The following is a 16,688-nucleotide window of genomic DNA, read 5'->3' on the forward strand; positions in this document are numbered from 1 at the left end:
GTGTGAAGCAGAAGCAGACCGACCGACAGCATGGGGGGCATGAGTGGGATGATAAAGGAGACGGATGGTGGAGTCGAGAGAAGGCTGAAAACGGGGGAGAATTCCCTGGCTGGCGAGTGTCGATCGAGGCCGCGCTGTCGTCAGCTATGCACTTCGTCATTGGCAGCGACGCCGGCGTGGGCGGCTCGGCCAGGCGCTCAGGAACCCGCTCGGGCCCCAGGGCGCTTGACGACGCATTGGAGTTGGCTGCATCATTGGCCATTGACCCGGTGATAATTCTGGTTCGATGTGGGAAGATTTCAGACGGTGGAAGATGGTAGGATGGCTCATGTCAGGAGTCGCCAAGTCGGTGATTGCGGAATGCGGGGGATGCTGGCGGAGGTGCCAAATCGGGAATAGTGCCCTCCGTTATTACATACAATGACACTATTATATCTACTCCATACGACAAGAATTATGAGAATGAAGCTGCATGGCAGCATATCGGTCATAAGTTAGAAATCATGCAAAACTGACCAAGGAAATGACAACACAGAGATTTTCCCCCTACAGCTGAGCCTTCTCGATCCGCCGGCCAATCTCATCAAAATGGATCTGCTTCCCGGTCACCAGCGCCTCCTGGAGATAAGCGCCAATCTCAACAGCTTTGACCGCATTAGACAACTTGAGCGGCAACGGGGTGTTGTCCAGGCAGCAGGCTGTAAATTCATTCGCTTCCTTCACAAAGGCGGCCCCGAAGCGCCCGTGGAAATTAGCAGGGACCTCGCGAGTGATGCCCCCAGAGTGGTAATAGTTCACAAAATTGCGTTGCGGGTTGATGTTGACAGACAACTTCCCCTCCGTGCCAATGACCTCGGTCGTATCTTCTTGGCCATGGGGCATCATCCGCGAGCAGTAGTAGTAGGCGATCTTGCCATTGTGGAACTCAACAATGCCGACTGCGTTGTCGTAGTCTTTGTATTTCTTCAATTCGGGCTGGACAGCGGTGATACCATGGGCGGAGATGCTCTTGGGGACCGAGTCCTCACCCATGAACCACAAGGTGAGGTCGATATCATGCACGGACATGTCGACGAACACACCACCCGACCACGCAGCATAAGCGACATAGAACCCAGATGGGTCATACTTGTCACAAGTCTGGCTTCTAACGATCGAGGGTCGTCCAATCAGGCCCTGGCTAATTTTGTCGTAGACTTCACGGTAAGAGTCATCGAAGCGCCGCGAGAAGCCACACATGACCTTCAAATGCGGCTTGGTCTTGGCCTTCTGAGCAACCGCTTTACACTAACACAGGGTAAGCTCAAGTGGGGTGGATATAGGAGACAGGTCGGGACATACCACTTCAACATCAATAGATAAGGGCTTCTCGCACAGAACATGCAAGTCATGGTCGATAGCTTTCATGGTCTCCTCGGCATGCACCGAGGTGGCTGTGCCGATGACTACGGCCTGCAAGCCGGGGTGTTCTAGCATCTTATCGTAGTCATCGTATAATGTGACTCCATAGGGCTCCAGGTTTTGTCGACCCCAGGCAATCTCGGCTGGGTCCGGAGAGAAGGCCGCGACAAGGTCGGCACGAGGGGTTTGGTGCAGGAAGCTGTTGACATGGACCTTGCCTATCCGGCCTAGACCAGCCATACCGACTTTGAGCTTCTGGATAGGCATTGTGGATAGATGCTTGAGAATGGATAAGAATTGCCTCAAAAAAAGAATCGACGGCTCAAGAGGAAGCTTGTTAGAGCCACAGCTCGAATGTTATGAGATGCGTTTGAGGGATGAATGGAAATTGATCTTGCTGGGGGATTTGAAGCCTTATAAATCCCACCAGCTTCGGGTCCATTGCCTGCCGCCCATCCATACTGAAGGGGAAATTTTCCTTATTTGAAATCGGTCTATGTTGATCCTGCGAAGTTGTGCAAATAACTGGGGATGGATAGTGTTCTCTGGACTTCCCATGCACTGGAACGGAGAAGATGGCGATGGAGTAGAAGCAACACGGATAGAGTTGCCCATAGCCGGACGGAAAGACTTGCCGTTGCCTGTGGACTGGGGAATAGGCGGGGTTGATTGGCCCGGGCGCCCCACTAGGCGTAGTTTGGGCAAGGCTTTCCTTCGGCGGGGGATGGCGGGCGGCGCGTCTGGGGTTCTCGCCGCTCACCTACAGAGTACGACAGCAAGGCTGTGTAACTATCGGCGCAAATGTTCTTGCTATTCCTTGATTCACGGTTACTAGCTCACTTCTGGAAACTGAAAGCCAAGACAGTAAAATGCGGGGTATACCTCCAAATACGCATGCAAACGAAAAGCGTTGAGGAAATGGAAATTTCACAGAGATCAGCTAGCGAGCAACGATTGCAAAAATAGAAGCATCGCATCAAGCTGATAATCAGATAGAGCTCGTGACTGCATCATTCAAATGAGATATTCAGAAATGATCCCCTCGCAATCATGTGCGCCCGAAAGAAAAGTAAGATCCCCATCCCCTTTGCTTCGTGTCGGAGTCTCCGTGTGATCGATCTTGACCAACTCCAGCATTTTTCTCTAGATCCGGCTGAATTTGAGCGCGATCCGGGCCTTTGAATATGGCTTGGCCTCTTCCTGTCGGGGCTCTGACACCTAGAGGCCGGTTGGTAGGGTCTGTGAAAGGGAGTGTTTCGCGTGTCCTCAAACGCCTTTTCTTCGCCGTGATAAAAGCAGCAGTGAACAGAACTGCGGAATAAAGAATTGTCAGCATCCGTTTCTCGGGCCTGCTCTTGTGTTTGGGCGCGTCGCCACCGCAGGACATACTTCCAACGAGCACGACCACAGCTACTATCGTACACAGGATTATCATCCCTTTGGAAGAAACGTTTCGCGTGGTTGAAGATGATTCGGATTCCCCATTGCCGTCTTGGCTATTGACACTAGTCAGGATACCCTGTGCGACTGCTGGTGATGATAGCGCGACGGCTATCAGCCAGAGTAGGTGTATTGAGTACATGGGCGTTGATTGGGGAAAGCTCAGGAGCCAATATATGCTTCGATATGAACAATGTGAGTGAGTTAGTTATCAACCAAATAGGAAGAGGCAGCCGGCAGGGGAGATGGCCTTGAGATATAACAAGTTGAGGATAAATGGGATCGTCAGGGGTCCCCGATCCGTGAAGAATCTGTCGGGGTATGCAACACTAGCCATTCTGATGTGACAGGCTTGATGACGACAGCCCAAGCCCTGAAGATAGGTTGGAGCGTTTTACCGTTCCATCGGCCCGGGATCGTGCAGTTTCACTGGTTTGAAGGTGAAACACTACGTCAAATCAAAGACCTGAAACTCGGGAAAGCGGGATGTCGGCGCCAACTGCAACACCATTTCCCGTAAAGCCTTCCGAGAGTGTCCAATCGTAAGGATGGCTAGGCCGCCGACGTTGGCTGACTCCATATTCCCTCAGATGCGTTGCATGCAGTTTGCTCTGGTAAGTGAGGCTGCGTCGGACTTTTTCAACGAATAACTACAGTTTCTCGTCTGCACTGCCGAAGGGGCCATAAGACTATAGCCAACAATCAATCGATAGCCGTAAATGAAAAGAGCCTTATTTGCTTACATATAGGGAGTTGTGGCGCTGAGTCCAGGGTTGTGTTGGAGCGTGCCCATTATTCGCAGATTCATGACGACTAGCGACAACACATATTAGTTTCATGATTGAAAAGATATTAGGGTCTTGTATACACACCCGGCCAAATCCCAAGGTCTACAAATTGGTATCTGTAGAACTGTACGTTAAAAAGTATTGCCTACTATTGAAGATGAAGTACGAGTATTAAGTGCCGTACATCTGCACCACACACTTCCAAGTACAGCGAAGACTGAGCCCAAGCATGAAAATACACTTATCTTCTAGCCGCTTCTTATCCGCGTACGGCATTTCAGGCAAAATTGACTAGTGTGATACTCGTATTGAATATCTCGACACAGAACAGAGAAAGCATGTCATCGAAACGAACCATTCCACCAAGGCTAAATTCCATCGCAGCATGATATCAAAAACAGTCGACTGGATAACAAGAGCAATAGACGCCATGCCCTAACCAACTTGAACGAGATCCTCGGAAATGAAATGGGGAAAAAGAGGGCCAGACGATCAGGAAGCCAGGGTGGTTATCCCAATAGGCTTGCCTATATACCACTGCGCAAGTATTTTGAAAGCATTGTGGTTACCGTGACTGAAATCATAGAGCTTGGTCGGGCGTAGGACCATTTTGCCATCCCGGAAGAACGCTTCCATCACTCGGGCTTGGAATCCCATGAGAGATATTATGAACACCTGTAAGATATGTTAGTGTCGGAGAGAGATAATCGATCGGTGACAAAAATGGCGCGGTTACCGGTGTGACCATTTGATGGATAAATTTTTGCCTCCGAAGCTGTGTCAGCATAATCCGGAGGATAGATATCAACTCGCCATAGAGAATTGTGGAATCTGTAGCGACCATGTTGTTGTACATGACCGCCTTGATATGCGGGTAGGCAGGGTCGTTCAGCTCTGCGATATGATAGCAACCGAACTCGGGCTGGTCGTGTTTATACAAGCCGGAGTTTTCGAATGCGGAATCTCCAACACTACAAGAGTCTCAGTGAATAGCAGCCTTAAGTTATATGGTAAATTGCTTACCATCTTGAAATCCACGGCACCCTCTCCTCTTTGGCATTTAGATCGTAGTAGGAAATGTAAGACGAAAGGTGTATGTTCATCACGTAGGCGCGATCGGCGGGACGGGTTAAAGAACGTTCTGTTTCATCATCGAGACCATTATAGGCTCCCCCAACATCATCGATTTTGGGTTCTGGAACGCAATGATCTGGATAAGACGCGAAGTAAGCTGGTTTGTGTGCCGATGTCGCGTCTGGTGTTAGAGGATCAATATGAATATTGAGACTTTCTAGTTGCTGCAGTTCGAATTTGTCAAGTGGAAGGCCATTAATTTCCCGTGCCAAGTCTGTCAACGTCGAACGCACCTGGCGATGGGCATGAGATTCTACAACGTGTGGCATAGCGATGAAAACTGAGCAGTACTTTATCAAGAGAACTTGATACAATTGACGGGGATGGAGGGGACACGACATGACGGCACCTATTGATTGGTTACCAGATAACTACCAATCAGAGAACAAGAAGACGTTAAGCGCCGTGGATTACCCCCACCAGAGCCACCCACCAAGGGATCGATATCTATAACCCATCAACATAGGTAGTGGACTATGCTCAAACGTTTATTTAACTATTTTTATCGGTTCAGCACACCCATGAAATGTCTGTAGCGTGTGATCTTAAAAATGGGATTCTAATCGTCGTAATTCGGTACTCAAATTACATTGGGCGCGACACACATGCGCTACCGGGGCTTAGTATGCTGGCGATATCACTCCGTGCAGCCGATAGCAGAAAGCAAATATTAATCAGATCAAGTGCATATGCTACTGGCTCTGGCAGTGACACTTGACAGTACGTATGATACATTAGCCATTGTCATCCTCTCTGAATTTCGTAAGTATTGAAGAAGGATCTAGTCTGGCTGCGGACACCAACTGACTCACATGGGTTCCAATATGTCCAAGTTCATGCCGTGGGATCGAACAGGCCTCTTCAACGACCAGTCACAGTTAATTTGGACATAAGTATAGCCATCATCAACTGACTGGAAGCTCATGGAAAAAAAGAGTTTCACTACACGTAGCACTGTTCAGAAGGTTTTAGACTGCTGTTTGAAGAACCAGCGTTATGGTGTTCGTAGACCTAGACTGCTACGTTACCCAAAATGGCAGCCACGAGCATTGCTGTCAGTCACGGGGGCCCATCTCTGCTGAGGACGAAATTTGTCCCTCTCTTTCATTCTTTCAAAGGCTGACTACCGGCATGACGCGAATGTGAATCAATAGTGGAAAGAAGAATGCTCATGGACGAAAACAAACAAAAAAGGCATTGACGCGCACAACAGTCCTTTCAGTTCTCCTGAAAGGCCAGCCTTGCAGTACTGGCTGCCTCCCATATTAGGTGCCCTCTCCCTTGTGGAGCCCCATTACTGAAACACCGAGACTGACGAACCTTGGACTTTTGCAGCAGGATCAAGATGCCGAACGAAAAATTATCAGTATCGGGTGTAGAGACCTTAACCTGTCCCGATGCTGCAAAGGTTACCAATGCGAGCAGCTACGATGAAGCGGAGGAGCTATTACTTCTACACATGGCAGACAATCATGAGCCTGTCTCTCCGAAGCTCAAGGTGATCATGGCGTTAGAGGAAGGCAGAGACACGTCCAGCATAGGAAAACAGAGACAAGTGTCTCCATTACTTATGGAACGTCCTAAAAGTTCGGGGATTGACATGACAGCTTTCTGCTTCGGAAGGCCCACCCAGGGTCCAAATTCTTTCTCCCTTCAGCCAGCAAGGCGCTCTCCATTGGGCACCACGACTCAAAAAACCGATGCTCCTCTCGATCGTGGAACGAACCAACGTTTGGACCAACAGGATAAACAACGCCAGCAAGTGTAAGTGAAGCAGATAGGGTTTGGAGCTATGCTAATGCTCGTCGGGATACGCAGTTCTTCGTATCCAGAGAATGCCGAGTCTGGCACTGGCAATCAGAGGGCGGCATTGCAGAATCAGCTACCAGAAATGCAAAACCCACATTCTACCTCTCCAGATACGGGAAACGCGACAGTGGATGGTGTACAAAGCTTACATGCTTCACATTCTAAGGCCAGACCTGTGCCACAAGATGATCAACTGTCCTTAGCCAACCCCCGAATGATGCCCCCTGAGAACGCAGCACTGCGTATGTGACCCAAGACCGAAGCACCTACGGATACTGATATAGCAATCTAGCTAAGAAGACAATTAATTTGTCGAAAGAGAAGGTAGGCTACTCACTGCTCACCATTTTCACCCAATCATGCCAATCGAAAACAGATAGCCGGCCTTAAGGAAGGTGCCAAGCGCTTGGCCACGACTCGTCCTCTTAAATCCCTACCTGTTCCCAATCATCGTAGCGAACAGAGCAAGGCGCATGACCAACATGTATTGGCACGTATTAACAATAAAGCCAAAGTCGGAAAACGCCAGGGTTCAAACCGAAGTCAGGGCCCCAACACGAAGAAGCCATCTATTATGGGATCTGAAAACGGAGGATCTAGGTTGTCGGAGGAAGAATTATTCCACTTGTTAATTGATCGTATCAGGGATCGTGAGGAAACTGCAATTGCTGCTTTTCATCTCCGAGAGCAGATGGAGGCAGAAGCTATGAAGGTTGCAGAAGAGAATCATACACTGAAAAGCCAGCTGGCACTGTCCAACAAGCAAGTTCAGAAACAAGCATCTGAGTTAAAAGTCTGCGAGTCACGGCTCGGAGTATGGAGATCGAAGATCACGAAGTTTAAGGGCTTCCTGAACGAACTTGGCTGCGACTTTCAGAATCTTCGCGGCGAAGCCATTCAACTGAAAGCAACAAGGAAGGAGTTGTTTAACGAGCGGGATGAGATAACCACTAGCATCAACGAGGCAAGAGCCCATTTAGCCGAGGCTTCAACCAGTGTTGATAAAAGGCGAGATCAACTGCTGAAGGTGGAGGGCCAACTTAATTTGCTCAAACAGGATTTGAAAAATGCGCAGGACAGAGCCAATTATCTTCTAAGTCAACTCTCCGATGAGAAGAAAAGGTCCAAGCTTCTTGAAATGTATATCCAAGATTGCTCTCGGACCCAGACAACAAGGATGGGGCAGATCATGTCGCACCAACATGAAATGATGAAGAATCTCGACACGGCTTTCAAAACGTTGGGGCACCAGCACGATGCTTCCCTCAAGATCATTCAGGAAAATCTACATCCTGATGTCAATGAGTGTCTGGCTTCGCTTCGAAAAATGTCAGAGATGTTCTCAAGTGACGAGAAGGATGCACAAGTCTGCAAAGATCTTATCCAAAGTTTCGCATCTCGGTAAGCCCTGGGTCATCTGTAGCCCGACTTGACCATTATCAGAAACTAACAGTACATTAGTATGGACTCAATGATGCTGCAGATAAATGCAGATGTTGGTAAAGGGGCCGAGGCAAATGCAAGTCTGACTCAAACTCTGAAAGAGCAGGTCACAGTCATCGAGAAGCAGATTGCTAGCGACCTCGACTTGTCCAAAAAGCTTTCTGTAAATTCGGATAATTATGGAAGCCTGCTGAAAGCTCTCGACCCATTCACCACGACCACTGATAAGATTGCTTGCTCGGTGCAGGGATTAGAGGCCAAGGACATCGGGCTGGCTGACCAAATGAATGCCCTAAGAATTAGCCTAGCAGAACTACAGATTCCCCAGCCGATTAACATGGCAAAAGAAGAGGCCTGTCGTTACGAGATGATAGTTGCCGAAATGAGAGACAAGATGGAGCATATGTCGGAAGATCTCAAGGTGGCTCAAGAAGCACTTAAAGCGAAGGAGCTTGAGACGGAAGCGATAAGAATATCCCTATCAGAGTCATCATCGAAGGCCAACGATGCTGAGTCCCGCGCTCGTGCATTCGAACTGGAAGCGGCTGCATTGAGGGATGAAGTCAAGTCTGTCGAGTCAAGGGTCCGTGAGGAGCTCAATCGAGCGAGTGTTGTCTCCCGAGAACAAGGCCGAGCGAGATACGACCAACAACTTCATGAGCTTTTGCGTGAGAAGGTCGAAGTTGAGAGGAATATGGAGAGGATCTTAACGCAGCTGGCTGAGGCTCGACTAACGCTGGTAAGAGACTAGGCACGGCTTGAAAGTAAAAACATTCTAATGACGAGCAGGTGGAGAGCGAAGACAAAGCGAAGGAGCGTGAGGATGAGATGCAGCTCATTGTATGCGGCCATGAATGAAGTCCGGTCACCAAGTCAGTGCTAACCATCATAGCTCACATCTAAAGAAAAGGAGAATGAGGAACTCAAATGCCGCGCTTCAGAGAGTGCAGCTAAACTAGAAGACCGGAATATGGAATTAGCAAGACTTACGGAGTTGCAGTCCCTCGGCGAAACTCAGCTGGCCACGCTCCACCATGAAATCGAAAAAGCCACTAGTCGTATAACAATCCTCGAAAAAGAACGCACCGAAATTTGTAATGAGAGCCACAAATTAACGGAGCATCTTCAAGCGAAGCATGATGTACTTCACGCTGAATTTCAGGAAAAGGAAGCAGAATGTGCCCTTATCCAGACTCAACTTACAGCTACGATGTCAGAAAAGTCCGATCTCGAATGCAGGCAACAGAAAAGCAAGGAAGAGATGGAGGCATTAACGAAAAGGGTCCAAGAATCGGAGCACGGGATGAAAAAGGTTAGGGATATACTCAGTCAAGTGGGTATATCTACGCCTGGAAAGACTTTCACAGAGGTATGTAGCATCTTGGAGACTACTCTGCGCACGGCCCAGAATAAGACCACCGACCCTCAATCGAATTCTCCGGGAGGAAAGGAAGGCATCAGTTGTTCGAACCTCGGGACTTCGACACCGCAAAAGAACAATATGAGCCTAGGACAAGAATTGTACAAGGCCACAGAAGTGATTTACAGAGCGCAGAGTATCCAAGCAAGCATAATATCCTCTCCTTTCCCGCGAGAGAACAGCACAGCAAACCAACAGCATCTCTGCTCGGCGCAGAACCCCAATATTGTACCATTCTCGAGCATTCGCCACCAGTCTTCTCCGATGGATAGCTCAGTGTTTGGAAATGATCAGGATGAGCTTGCAGCTATGTTGTTGATCACGCCTGAGAAAAAGGTGATCACAGAATGTGATAACACCAGCAAATCGGATGAGACCCAAGCGACAAAACGGGCGGTGGATATGGAACAACAGGAAAAGATATCACAGATGCATGCTCCTGGAATGGCAGCTGATGAAGCTGCCGTCACAGTCAAAGCCCCAGTGCCACATCCGAGTTCCGAATCACAGGAAAAGGGTAAGCAGATGCCTGACAGTAAAGGCGACATCAAAGCGAACACAACGAAGGCCAAATCAGTCACTTTTGAGACACAAAGTCCAACATCTGCGGGCTTGAAACGAAAGCTACCAGAGGCCAAGAACAATGACGCTCCGAGCAGCGTGCAGAGTATGTCGCTAATCGAGGACAGACCGGCACGTGTCAACCGGCGAACATATTCCCGCGCTCGACATTCAATGTCAAGAGGCGCAGCAAAAGCTACGGATCAAGCCGCTCGTCCCTCTGCAGGTGGGATAGCGGACAGAGACAGTCATGCCACCACCCGCGCCAATGCAAACAAACGAACAAGAGCCTCGATAGATCCTCCTGCTCAGAAACCGCAGACGAAGCCGGTGACTGAGTACTTTGAGCGCAAATCGAGCCCCACGAAGCTTGCTTCTGGAAGCAGCCGAACTCCTTCGATGAATGCAAGCCAGAGCAATAACCAAAAGTGGCCTGCTCGTAGTGGAAGAGGTTCACGAAGGACGAGAGGTGAGCAACCCATACAACACGTGGATTGACGCTAAATCCGATAGGGGATCATTACAACGCGCGCTTCAACCGTGGAACGTAAACTGCTGTCGGCGGATGACATAAGTGTAATGGTGGTAGGATGCCCGTGGGACAGTTTCTCCTCATTTCGTTCATTTGACCGTATTTGTATCCTTGTTCTCTTATAGTTGAAAAATGTGCGCCGGGATGGTATCTCCTATGTCAGTCCCACAATGTCCCGTTCACACCACCAACCGAACACAGAACCAGAAGTATATAATATAACGAAGATTGATTCAACCCAATTGTACTGCTCTAAACGCCAGAATACAACACCGAAATAGATACACAGCCCGGATCTCCCTCAGAAGCTGCCTGCCAGCATCTCACAAGTATCCAAGCCAATGCACCGTCTAATGTACATGATCGTTTCATATCGAAAAATAAGCCGCGCCGGGATGTGTTCGAATCAAGTCGGCGATACCTCGCGCTATCGGTGTCGATGTCGATATTGAATTGTCGAAAACAACAACAAAAATAGGCGTAGGCGTAGTGTAGCGCAGCGCATGCATCATCCTATCCCAGAGTGTCGCGAACCGCACCTCAAATGCCCCTATTCGTTGCGCACGCAAACTTGCAAACCCCCGAAGGCGCCCCAAGCCAAAAGTGCTAACAAATCACCGATTGCGTCCACCCTTCGTCGCCTCCAAAAACAGCACCTTCTTCTTCACCACGGGGTCGTACTTGAGCATGCTGAGTGGACGGTGGGTACGGGGTCTGATCATCGTGCGGAAATATCCGGTCATGGCCATGGAGATGAGGCGCACGGAGATGGTACGGGACTTGACTGTTGTCATTCAAGGAGGGTGTTGTTAGTTAATTGGTTAAGGTATTTATTTCCCGTTTCCGCCGGGGGGAAGAATTTGGGATGTCCGATGGGGGCCGGGTGTAGTGCGCAGAGGGAGGGGAGGAAAAAGAAAAAAGGGAAGGGCGTAAACTCACCTTTCTTGGCCATTTTGGGGGCTCGATCGGAGGGATTGAGGTTAAGAGGGGGGTTGGATAGCCTGGGTTCGTTGAAGGTGCGGAGCGGAGGTGCGGCGGAGAAGTTTGGAGGAGAGATTGGCACGTGATGGGTTAGGGACGGATTGGGTTAGTTGCGGGTGGGAAAGCTATATGGTCAGGTGATGCGCACGTGATGAAGGTTAAGTTGACGGTTGGTTTTGTTTATTGTTCCTACGACTTAATCAACGGTATCGGTTGTTCTATACTACTGTGTCCGGCTGAGAGTGTAGTATGGGTGACACTCTGCGTTAGGGGCTATCTGGGTTCTACGGCTCAGATCCTACTTTTCACTTTCTAGCTACAAGGGCCTGATTCTTGGAAGATCTCGAGGCGACTATGTGCTCAGAAGATAAGTCTGTGCTTGATTCATCCTGTGGGCTTTCCGGGAGCCCTCGTGCTAACATCCCCAGGATGTGGAGACTCGGGGATGGTATATGCGGAATTATTTGAGTTCTCTGGTGCAAAAATCGATGCATGGAGATCATTTGTTTCATTTTATCGCAAAAAGATGACTAGGAGAACACAAGCATTACTCTAATCAACTAGACTTTCAACGTCGATCTACTGTCCCAATCTTGGTTGCCATCTAAAAGATCACGTAACTACACACAAAGTCTCAGGTATCGCTCTGTCCACGAGAGATGCGCACTGATCGAATCTAATTTACCTTCAGGGTCGAAGAGATCAAATCTCAGTCCTTATGGGCGTGTTTCGGGCACTCTATCAATCAAATCACTTGCATCGGCAGGTCCTCAAGATCGGTTCTCAGAGCGGATAGCTTGAGGTGATGAATGCATTGTCATCGTCAAGGGTTTAAAACTCTTCTGCTGGATAAAATGACGATTAGAGCTACTCTTCACCTTATCCAAGGTGAAAGTCTCTCCATAAACGCGGACCCTGCTGTCATAAGGTGAGACTTGGCTCCCATCTTCCATGACGCACAAGGTCCAAAAGATGAGGCCATGCCACTGACTGCTTACAATCAGCGTGTGGGTAGGGTTCTCAATGAAGACTTGCCCGCTGTGCTCAACGGCACGAGCTAGTCCTAGGTGACTCGCCATCATAGGCAGGTCAATTTCCAAACCCGTATGAAGCACAGGGAATGGCCTTTTCCGGCTCAGGAACCCCTTGACCAGCACGGTATGCGGGAACAGCCGATACCACGCCGATGCGTTTCCACTCCTGACAGGAGTGGCGGAGAAGCCAATACGACATTGAAATGCGGGAAGCGCTCCGGCAAATACAACTGGGTTTTCCACCGGGCCATACTCCTTAATAATAGGATCAATGGCCGCGACCATAGCCCCAGGTGGCGATGAGCGAAACGCAGCAGCGAGCCAAACCAGCATCTCTCCGACCTGCATGATGCGTTCTGGGGTCCCTGTGACCTCAAGATGGAATCCAGGCTCCGCGACCCATCCGGTCATGAAGGGCCTGTCTTCGAGCACGCGTCGTACTAGAAAACAAAAATTAGTGTTTACTATACATTGAAATGCCGGTTACCTACCAGGCCTGAACCTGCTACCAGCAGAACTATCATCGATGATCTGTTCCAGGATGTTGAGCAACGCCGGGCCAGATTTTGGCCACTGCTCGGCCAGGTATTTCTCGGCTGTCACAGCCGTGGCTTCCTGTTCTTCTCCAGTGATGGTAATGAATTCTCCCAGTGACTGCTCCCGGTCTCCTGGGTATCTTCGTAGTCGGGTGAATGTTAATAGATCCCACTCCAAAAGGTACGTCATCCTGGAGATTGGTCGTTGGTCGGGAAACAAGGACCCGATCTTGTCCGTGGGGCGAGGATGTCCACTCTGGAAGGCACTCATGATGAATTTTATTTGGCAATTTGTTACAGGTGATCGCTATGAAGAGATTTGAGAGAGTCACCGGCTTGATCTTTGCATCGCAAGTTTGATTGAGGATGGTACCGCCTGTTTCTTACTCAGATCTGGATCTGGATTCCAAGTACCTTGACCCAATTACAGTGGGAGGCAAATGACTATTATAGAACATTTTACCCTGAAGTATGATCATACCATAGTGGCACTATTCATCGTTTTCACAGGCAGGCCCAGAAACCACCTTATGACGGAACTTCTAGGTTGGCATAATGTCATTGTCCTCGCTGGCTCGATAGTGGTACACTTGAGAATGAGGATAGTATCCTGCCAGGAAGTACCTGGGAAGATGTCTACAGAGACCAAGGAGATGTCCCACTCTTAGTGAGCTACACGGGTATTAAAGGTCTCTAGAGCCCAGGACACAGCTCTTCTTTCTCTCTTCAGCCAGGAGCATTCTTCATGGATAGCCTCAATACGGTGCTACTCATCACTGAATCTTCTATACTCGATATCATTTATATATGCAACAAGCATGAGCAAAATCGGTATATAAATCAACCATTTCCCCCGCAAGAAAGCACCATGGCATAGTGACTTCACGGCCGGAGTATAAAAGCCTACGAAGATCAATATCGACTACGCGGCTTCGTCTATAATCCAAGGAAAGAAACCATGCACAAACTGTCCCAAATGCACGGGCTTTGAAACTCCCATAACATCTCGCCTCGCCTCAAGTCCAACATCACTGTGGTCTTGATGCCTCAGGGCACCAAGTCATCAAACTAAAGATGCAGTAACTCGAGACTGCATCGATAGTCAAGTACATATTCCATGCTTGAAAAGGAAGAAGTGGGTCCCTTGAGAGCCAAAAAATGTTGCTTACTCCAGGGATATGATTATCTGGACTTGCAGAAGAGCGATGAGTGATATGATCTGTGGCAGTGACGGCTCTTGCTCCTACTAAGCCTTTTCCTTTGCGTATACCTGGGCATCGGAGCTTAGGAGGACTTTGTGCGGGGGGCCAGGCTTAATTTTGAATGACATTCTTAAGATCAAGAGACAGCTATCCTATCAGAGCGACGGATAACCTTATATTGCTTTCGAGGACGTGTTCACGTGTGTTTGCATGTCCCTTGGTGCCATGTATGTATTTTGGGATGCTTTTTGCACGATGATATAAGCTGCATATAAATCTTCATTCTTGGAAAACTCACAGAATGAATAGAATCAGTGCTAAGCTTCAACATTTTATCTAAGTCATTCAGAGCTCACACACAGGGACGACGGGGGTTCGATTGGAGCTGGACTATGTCGCGGAATAAGACATTTCGTTCCTACGATGCGATTGCTGGGGTTGACTGGGCGGACATATGCTGGATGTCGGCAACCTGTTTCCTACTGATGCTATGGATTGCAGTTTTGAAGAGTAGTACTGCTTAAGATGGAGGATTAATCGACGAGTTCTCAATGCTTGTTCATGCTGTTTCTTTCCCAACATTATCTCATTTGGTACACTAAGACATAAGGATATGGCTTATATTTCGCATTTGTCTGAGGCATATACCCAGGACCTTCCAAGATACAATCACATCCAGTCTTAGTTCCAGGTCAGGTGGGATCTATGTAGTCCTTAGATGTATCCCCCAAAGCCGATCGACCAGCCAATGCACAGGAAACTTCAACGGTGAGATACTCTGCGGCAGATAAAAATACCAGTCATTCTCATCGACCAGGCTGAGAGTACGAGTTAACACAGTACACTCGTAGTAAAAGGGATAGAAACCGCTATCCTCCCAGTCAATGATCCCAGTAATCACATATTGGACGCCGCGACTGGGATCCTGTTTCACCATGATGTTGGCAGTCCTGACATCGCCATGAGTGAACACAGATCCATTCGCTAAGAGCGAAGGATCATGTTCTAGGAAAGAGCGGAGAAGCCTGACATAAGTATTACTGCCATGATGACGAGCAGAAAATTGCAGGTCATTGAACCCTTTCGTTGTGGTAATATCTTTGAACGTGGCCCAATCATCAACACGAAGCTCTTTGACCCCCTCTCCACAGACCCCACCAAGCATATCACCGTCCTTCGGTCGAATTGCTCTTAAACGAGAGAAAATCTCATCCAACTGGCGTTGTATCGAGAGTTTTTCTTCGTGTACCAGGCTAGGTCATGCGTGAGCCAGAGTTGTGCCCGGAATGTAGGACATGAAGATGACGCGAAAGGGACCAAAGTCTAGTATTCCATGAGGTCTCGGAGCAGGAATGTCGGGCGCCTGCTTGATGAGAAACTGCATGCTCGTGTATTCTGTGTAATACCCGTTTCCTGTCACGACTTTCAATGTCTTCATCGCATTTGATCACCACGCCCCTTACAGGACTTTCCCAGAGTGTCGGTGAATCCCAAATCAGCTTCTTCAGGGCCAAGACAAGTGTTTTCTCATCACTGATTGACGACTTCCCTGGTCCTGAGCACTGTTCAAGCAAAGCGATCACTTTCTCAGACAAGGGATAGACAATTGTAGCAGTTTTCGCAAGAACCAGGCGTGTCCTGAACTCAGGCGCCTTGGGCTGGTCTTTCTGTTTTCCATTCAAGACAACCTTTGGTCCAGTTGCCATGTTGATTCTGCGAGAATAGTTCTTCGGAAATACTGATAGCAGATTGACTTCTGGTTCGTTTGTCAGAGCATCATGGAGCTCGTTCAATAGCCGGAAATTGATCTCCGCGGCGTATGACAGTTGGTTGTAGTGAGCGATTCGATGTTCATGGATATAGGAGTCAGAGAACATTGACATCAGGTCTACTGCTGGATCCTTCTCTAACGCGGCCTGAAATTCGAGCATAAGTTCTTTGTTCACTAGAATAGATGGCAGTGTGGTTGAAAGCAGCTTAGATCTAAACTTCTGCTATAGGAATAAGGACGGAAAACTCAGATTTTGTCATGAGTTAGTCTTTACCGAATATTACGATTATAAAACTAATGATATACAGTGGATATATGGCAAGATTTTGTCCATCCTGCAAGATGTATGGATCTTGGTTATCATGCGGTTGTATGACTGATAAAGGAGGCCTTAGCTTTCCATCCATTAATTTGGGTAAGAAATCAACAAAATCATATATGATTACATTAGCTAAAGATATTTTTCAGATGTGGATATCTCAAACCTGGATGGCAAGCTGGCATGCTAGAACTATTACTTTGTATTTTGTCAATGCCTAATATCAAGCCTCGGTGTGAATTGCGTCAAAACAATCTGAATTCAACAGGAATAAAACCGATGACTTGGTCATTAGGCTGAACGGAATCCATAAGTAC

The 16,688-nt window shown here is 48.4% G+C and overlaps 6 protein-coding genes across 6 annotated transcripts; 1 reads left to right on the forward strand and 5 right to left on the reverse strand.

Annotated features, from left to right (window-relative positions):
- Positions 1-546: 546 nt before the first annotated feature.
- Positions 547-1,935, reverse strand: BO80DRAFT_411876 (putative NAD binding Rossmann fold oxidoreductase; the record flags this gene model as incomplete). Its single annotated transcript, XM_025717994.1, has 2 exons — positions 1,342-1,935; positions 547-1,287 (listed from the first exon to the last, which is right to left on the reverse strand). Exons 1-2 carry the CDS (start codon positions 1,666-1,668, stop codon positions 547-549), a joined length of 1,068 nt encoding a protein of 355 aa, XP_025573122.1. The 5' UTR covers positions 1,669-1,935.
- Positions 1,936-2,059: 124 nt separating this feature from the next.
- Positions 2,060-3,083, reverse strand: BO80DRAFT_152110 (uncharacterized protein). Its single transcript, XM_025713796.1, has one exon. It carries the CDS (start codon positions 2,981-2,983, stop codon positions 2,450-2,452), a length of 534 nt encoding a protein of 177 aa, XP_025573123.1. The 5' UTR covers positions 2,984-3,083; the 3' UTR covers positions 2,060-2,449.
- An 850-nt stretch (positions 3,084-3,933) lies between these two features.
- On the reverse strand, positions 3,934-5,035 carry BO80DRAFT_386874 (uncharacterized protein; the record flags this gene model as incomplete). The annotated part of the gene is made up of 3 exons (XM_025717034.1): positions 3,934-4,304; positions 4,366-4,600; positions 4,653-5,035. 3 exons carry the CDS (start codon positions 5,030-5,032, stop codon positions 4,122-4,124), a joined length of 798 nt encoding a protein of 265 aa, XP_025573124.1. The 3' UTR covers positions 3,934-4,121.
- A 1,073-nt stretch (positions 5,036-6,108) lies between these two features.
- BO80DRAFT_479303 (uncharacterized protein) lies at positions 6,109-10,527 on the forward strand (the record flags this gene model as incomplete). The annotated part of the gene is made up of 6 exons (XM_025723297.1): positions 6,109-6,493; positions 6,554-6,814; positions 6,953-7,973; positions 8,034-8,754; positions 8,805-8,855; positions 8,908-10,527. The coding sequence occupies 6 exons, from the start codon at positions 6,109-6,111 to the stop codon at positions 10,492-10,494; spliced, it is 4,026 nt and encodes a 1,341-aa protein (XP_025573125.1). The 3' UTR covers positions 10,495-10,527.
- A 227-nt stretch (positions 10,528-10,754) lies between these two features.
- On the reverse strand, positions 10,755-11,520 carry BO80DRAFT_427132 (mitochondrial 54S ribosomal protein bL33m). Its single transcript, XM_025719930.1, has 2 exons — positions 11,468-11,520; positions 10,755-11,312 (listed from the first exon to the last, which is right to left on the reverse strand). The coding sequence occupies exons 1-2, from the start codon at positions 11,478-11,480 to the stop codon at positions 11,143-11,145; spliced, it is 183 nt and encodes a 60-aa protein (XP_025573126.1). The 5' UTR covers positions 11,481-11,520; the 3' UTR covers positions 10,755-11,142.
- Positions 11,521-14,984: 3,464 nt separating this feature from the next.
- Positions 14,985-16,212, reverse strand: BO80DRAFT_457122 (aminoglycoside phosphotransferase family protein; the record flags this gene model as incomplete). Its single annotated transcript, XM_025722215.1, has 3 exons — positions 14,985-15,534; positions 15,577-15,713; positions 15,745-16,212. 3 exons carry the CDS (start codon positions 16,210-16,212, stop codon positions 14,985-14,987), a joined length of 1,155 nt encoding a protein of 384 aa, XP_025573127.1.
- Positions 16,213-16,688: the final 476 nt, after the last annotated feature.

This window comes from Aspergillus ibericus (assembly GCF_003184845.1).
Source record: "Aspergillus ibericus CBS 121593 unplaced genomic scaffold BO80scaffold_33, whole genome shotgun sequence".
Lineage (NCBI taxonomy): Eukaryota > Fungi > Ascomycota > Eurotiomycetes > Eurotiales > Aspergillaceae > Aspergillus > Aspergillus ibericus.

What these genes read in the sequence shown, in the direction of transcription:
- BO80DRAFT_152110 (XM_025713796.1), bottom strand. Translation starts at nt 2,983, where the DNA reads ATGTACTCAATACACCTACTCTGGCTGATAGCCGTCGCGCTATCATCA.